Source organism: Gavialis gangeticus, unplaced genomic scaffold (assembly GCF_001723915.1).
Source record: "Gavialis gangeticus isolate Ggan-Ray unplaced genomic scaffold, GavGan_comp1, whole genome shotgun sequence".
NCBI classification, from domain to species: domain Eukaryota; kingdom Metazoa; phylum Chordata; order Crocodylia; family Gavialidae; genus Gavialis; species Gavialis gangeticus.
This window is the reverse complement of record NW_017728993.1, coordinates 41714657-41720999: the sequence shown is the minus strand read 5'-3', so window position 1 is coordinate 41720999 and position 6343 is coordinate 41714657. Positions and strand designations below refer to the sequence as shown.

At 41.7% G+C, this 6343-nt stretch overlaps 1 protein-coding gene across 4 annotated transcripts in view; it reads left to right on the top strand.

Moving 5' to 3' along the window:
- BCAR3 (breast cancer anti-estrogen resistance 3) overlaps positions 1 to 6343 on the top strand; it is a 174620-nt gene that overhangs the window by 64650 nt on the left and 103627 nt on the right. For all 4 annotated transcript variants that reach the window (XM_019501626.1, XM_019501625.1, XM_019501627.1 and 1 more), the window contains one exon: positions 4690 to 5014. In XM_019501626.1, the coding sequence (XP_019357171.1) occupies positions 4690 to 5014 (325 nt within the window). The remainder of the gene's footprint in view (positions 1 to 4689; positions 5015 to 6343) is intronic.

Genomic DNA, 6343 nt, shown 5'->3' with positions numbered 1-6343 from the left:
GCACTTCAAGAAGGATGTGGAGACCCTGGAGAGGATCCAGAGGAGGCCACTCAAATGGTTGGGTGCCTCTGTGGCCAACCCTATGAGGAGAGGCTGAGGGACCTGAATCTCTTCAGTCTCAGCAAGAGGAGACTGAGGAGGGAACTTGTGGCTGCCTACAGCCTTATCAGGGGCCAGCAGCAGGGACTCAGGGAAAGTCTGTTCACCAGGGCCCCCCTTGGAGTCACTAGGAACAATGGCCACAAGCTGAGGGAGGATAGGTTTAGGTTAGATATTAGGAAGAACTGCTTCACTGTAAGGGTGGCCAGAGCCTGGAATAGGCTTCCCAGAGAGGTGGTGCTCTCACCTTCTCTGGAAATCTTCAAGAGGAGACTGGATAGGCACCTGGCTGGGGTCTTATGACCCTTGCTACCCCCAGTGCTCCTTTCTGCCCATGGCAGGGGGTCGGACTCAGTGATCTGTCTAGGTCCCTTCCCACTCATTGATTCTATAGCAACTAGGTTCTAGGCTCTTTGGCTAAGTAGAGACATTCAGGGGCATCAGGGAGAGGTTCAGACTGGGTCTGTAAGTGTAAAGTTGGCATTGGGACAGGCTATATTTAAATTGGGTGGCCGCTTTTAACCTATCGAATGTCTGTACTTAGCCTTTTTGTTCATAGACCTGTAGCCTGTTGACCCATCACTTCAGCTGTTGAGCAAACCTGCACTGGCAGGCAAAGACTGTTCTTTTGTAAGTGTAGTTTTCTAACTCCGTATCTACAATAAATTCAAACATTCTTGTTTGAATCATACACTGAAATATTTGAGACATTCCAGGATTTTCAAGTGAAGAGGCTCATTCCTTGTAGTGTTTACATTCGTGGGGGGGGGAATAATTTATCAAGGACTGCATTACTGAGCGGATTTCTAATCTATGTTGATGAATATTGATTGCACTTACGAGTCCGTCATGGAGTAGCAAATCCAACCTGTTCCCTTTCCCAGTGAAAATTCTAGCAGACATATTTGTAAATAAATTGGGTCAGTTTATTATGAGGGGAAGAAACTGTTTCAATGTTTTTATACGTTGAAAATTATAGCTGTTTATATGTTTCAGATGGACAGGCTTTTAACAGATTCAGATACCTCACCTAGCTTCTCAAAGAAGCTAAGTGAAAACTTGAGTTCCTACCTGTTGCACTTGTATATTCTGACAAGGACTATGGGCAATGGGTTGTAGATAATCCTAGATGACAGGGCAGTTTTGAGAAGTGCAGTACTTTTTTTTTTTAGTTCACTAGATCTACATTCTTGTTTCACAGAAATATTGTTATTGATGCAAATACCTTATTTGCAGGTTGTTTGATTAAAAAATCAAAATGTTTGATAATGAAGGGTATTGGATAGATGGATAAAAAGGTCATCTTTGTCTTAATTTTGTTTTTCTAAATATGAAGCGGTCTGAAATCTAGGACTGTTGTGTGTCTATATTGTAATGTTGGCTAGTAGATGAAGCCACATACCATATTTACTTGTCTATCACACACCTTTCTCTCCAAAATCAGCCCTCCCAAATTGGGGCGCATGTCTTAAGTGGGGAAGATGATTTTTCTTTGCTGAGATAGAAGCATGCAGACACTGCTCTAATAGCTGCCACTTCTTTGTGATGTAGCAGACAGAAGGGGCAGAGTCCATTCCTAACCCTCTCTCAACCACTAAGAAATTTTGCAGTAGCGGTTTGTTGAGCACTGTAGCATGTCCTTGAAGCAGCATTGGGGCAAGTGAGCTGCTGCACACAGACTGTAGTATCTTGAGGATGGTTTATGGAAATAACACTTTATTATTTATAGGAACTTATATAAAGAGGTATCTATAGTAAAGGAGTAATGGTCTGGCTACTGCTCTTGCAAGGGTCTGCAGCCTAGCCTCCTTGGTGTCCTGCCACACCAGGAATTTACTGTTTTCTTATGGAGTGTTTCTTGGGATGCTCCACTTCCTGGATACTGCCACACAGTTGACCATGACTGAAAACCTTTGTCTTCTACACTCTGCCTTCCAAAAATAAGGTTTATGTCTTATTTTGGGGACATTGTGGCATGTGAAAAAATACAGTAGCTTGAGAATTCTTTTATTGTATGTTGGGATGACCACAGTTTTAATTTGGTGCAGGGGGAGAGGTGGACATATGACAGAGCATATGAAGTTAACAAGTGAGTTTACAGGAAAACCTGAAGAAAATCCCCTCATCTGTTTGACCTGGGGAGAGTGGAAAGAGCACACTTATATACAAGTACTTAATCTTGAAATCTAAGATCAGCACTTTGGGAAGGTGGGTATATAATATCACTAGTTGCAAATTTAGAGACAACTCTAAAGAATTGTTCCTGTTGTGCAAGATAGGCAAAGCTGGGCTCTTACTAATCAATGGAATTTGAATGCCTCACTCCTTTAAGCTTTTTGAAAGTTCAGCACTAATGATGAGATAAGTAACCCTCTTGACTGAGCATTTTTCATGACTCTCCACACTAAATGTAATATTTAAGCTATCTCAGTTAGTCCCGGTTGGGAGTCTGGCACTAAATCAAGCTTTTTCCCTATTGGACCCTACCTCTGGACTGATTAAGTTGACATGGGTAATTAAAAATGTAAATTGACTGTATAGTGTAATTAAATACTGAATGGATATGCAGCATTTTTGATGCTAACAAACAAATTGTTTCCCCAATCTAGATTCTGGAAGAAGGCAAAGCAATTTGAGGACATAAGATTTAGTGTTTCCTGTTGAGGGAGTACATTGTAACTTCAGAGAGATCTCTTGAAAGTATATGTGTGTGTTCTTAATTTATTTAAATTGGATCCATCTGCAATAGCACACCTTTTTATAAATAGTATATGATTTGCAAGAGGAATTCTACAGAGCCTCACCACTTAGAATTTTTTACTTTTACATTATAAACTGTTATCAAGGAGTTACAGTAAATACCTTGCTAAGTACAACAGATAAAAGAAGGTAGAAGGTTTCAGGGACATGTAATTTGTCACTAGTGCATCTGTGGAGTCCATGGACTGGATTCTTAATTAATATTGGAACTCATCTTGGCTCACCTGAAGGATAGGAGAATAGTAAAGGTATTTTTAAGTTCTGGCTCTGATGAAACTGAGGTCAGCTTTAGTGTTGGTTCAGATTATGCCTGATTTCCCAGCGGTGTTGGAGTTGGCAGGAGTAAGGCAGCACTTTGAAAACACCCCTGATAGCTGTGTCTGGAGGTCAGTGTGTGGGGGGGATACAGGGTGGGTGATGCCATCACTATACCACCTGTGCAGTTCTCTAAATCAGAGAAATCCCTAAGCAGCTGTAAGCATCTGCTTCCCTAAATGTAAGGCAGCTGGGCTGTTTCCATGCCACACCTTTGCTCTGCCACTCTTTCCTGCTGAAGGATAAAAATAGTGTTCTTAAATTTAAGTGAAAGTCAAAATTACTCCTCTAGGACAGGGATGTCAAAGATCCAGCCTGCAGAAATCCTGAAGGGGCAGGAATTTGGGGGATGGGGTAAGTGGGAGTGGGGATATATTTCTGATTGTTCTGGCAGCAAGTGGGCGAGCAATAGCTTTGTTAACCCCTGTGCTGCTACTGCCATTAGCCCCACTAATCAGACCTGGGGGGCTGGGTGAGTTTGACTTCCCTACTCTAAGGCGACTACTCCTAGGTGCTGCTTTGCTTCTGTCCTCTGCTTTCAGGGTCTGCTAGAGGCTGTAGGTATTTTAGCCCATTACCAAAAGTACTTGATCAGTTCCCATCTGATTCTAATAATGGTATAACCCTGGCTGGACTTGAGTCCACTGGTCTTTGAAGAGGCAGGCCACCCTGTTATAGTAGCCAGTTTAAAGGAAGCTTAAACACAGCCTTGCACTGCTGGAAGAGCACAAAACAGTCTTACTGAATTGCATCTTATGAATTTACCTTGGGCTCTAATTTTGTTCAAGTTGCCATATTTGAGACAGAAATACTTCTATTGTAAGAGGCTTTAACTTTTAGTGTAAGAATAAAGCTCCATTAATTTCAATTGAGTTGTTTCACACTAATGCCAGCAGTGAACTGAACTCATTGGAAAGAATTCTTGTAATCTCCTTCTGTTCTTATCTTTTGGATAGAATCCGTTAGCTTACAAGCTATTAGAAATATGTGCTCCTGTAATGTGTTTATTACTTAAGTAAGTCTGTCTCCTATAATAGTGCATCTTTTCTGCTGTGATCATTACTAAGTTTTAGATATGCAGTCTTTAACTGAGTCTTGGTCTGTACAGTTAACATATCTATCTTTTTTCCAGCAACTTGGCTTTAGTTAATGATTCTAGTTTAATGTTTGACCTTTCAAGTGGAAGCATCTCCTAAACTCGGGGTATAAACAAGAGATAAGGAGATAATCTGTATATGCCTTCAAGGCTTATGGCCCAGAGCCTGTTTTTGCATATACGAAATCTCTGAATTAAGCAAAGGGACTTTTCAAATGAGGAAAACTTAAACATGTATGTACGTGGGATTGGGTGCTTTATGATTAAGTTATAATTTAAGATGTATTTTAAAACTATGGCAATTGCCTGCCTTCTAATCTAAAATAGCAAATTTAAGATGCCATGGGTAACTATTCTATTTTCTTTTAAAATGGAAGCAGTTGTGATTGATATGCTATGGTTAACTTTTGTCTTTTCAGAACTAAGAATGCTAGCTACAGGAAAATTTGCAAGTCTTCCCAGAAACATGCAGATGAACCACCAGTTTTCACTGGCTTCTTCCATGGACTTGAGCAGTAAATCGTCTCTGACTGAGCATCACTTAGACTCCTTTCAAGACATTTCTATCCATGGTACCCTCCCAAGGAAGAAAAAGGGGACCATTCCTGTAAGATCTTGTGATATGTTTAGCCACATGGGAACATTGCCATACTCCAGAACACCCAGGCAGCAGGCATCTTTGATTCAAGATGTCATAGAGGAGTATCCTCTGCAAGACGGGAAGAGCGAGAAATTCCACCTCAGGTACCTTATAAAAATGTAGCCTAGCTACGTTAGTCTTGTAAGAGCTGTTTGCATGTCATTCCGCAACTTCTGTCATCCACTTTGTTAAAATAGTGTAGCTGAACCAACAATGACATGACCTTGAGCTTGATTTCCTCCCTGGTGTCCAGCTCAAACCAATTCTTGGCAAGATGACCATGTATCCCAAGCCACCTTTGGAGCTAGCCTCTCTCTAACGTATTTTTGTTGTTTGTGGGGAAATGTTATGCATCCTGTTCTAGAGACTAAGTGGAAAAAAGTCTTATGTTTTGTTTTCATAGACATTAGGCTGGAAGGGACCTCGCAAGATCATAGGGTCCAGCCCCTGCCCAAGGGGCAGGAAGTCAGCTAGGGTCAAAGGATCACAGCAAGATAAACATTCAAGTGTTTCTTAAGAGTCCAGAGTTAGGTGCTTGTATCACCTCTGGCAGGAGTCAATTCCAGGGCTTGGACAGTAAAGAAGTTTTTTCCATAAGTCCAGCCTAAAACAGTCTTGCAGGAGTTTGTGACCATTGGTCCTTGTCATCTCTTGGGGTGCTCTGGTGAACAGGCCTTCCCCCAGATCCTGATGCACACCCCTTATGTACAGTTTTGATTAAGATGTAAAAATCTTAGTAATTTTTTTGTTGCTTTGTTCCTGTGGGGTACAAGAGCAGTGTGTTAAACATCAAGTTAGTTGCCCATGTTGAAAGTCCTATCAGTCAGCTAAAGTAAGGCCTAATCCAACGCCAATTGTAGGATGTTGTTATAGCAATAAAAAATGCATAACAATATCTATAGATGGATCAGCCAATGGAAAGTGCAATGATAATGAGTATTTATGGAGCCTAATGCTCAGATGTTGAGCAACCCCAGCCCTGTAAGGCTCGTACTCAAACAGGGCCATGATTTCGCACAGAAAGTTCTAGGATACTTCCTACTTGTTCCTGAGGGTGAAGGACTTTATCTGCCCCCAGCCTCTCCTCAGTTGATTTTTCTTCAGTGCACAATTTTTTGGCTGGTCCAAATATGTCTTTGCCTGTTCTGGTCTCCTGTTTATTTAATCCTTTCTGGGGATTTTGTTACTTTTGAAGGGGTTAGATTTATTTTAAGGTCTGGCTTTATAGGCACCAAGCCTTGTCTTTTGATTTAAAGATTTATAACTAAGGACCTACCAAATTTGGGGTGGCTGCCTGAGTAGGGTATGGGGGCCTGGGGAAATCATCCCATGCAGGGCCTTGGCCCCAGAGAAGCTGCTACCACCATTAGCAGCAGCGGTGGGATGTGGGGATAGTAAGCAGCTGGACACAGCTGCTGCTCCACCTGGCTCCA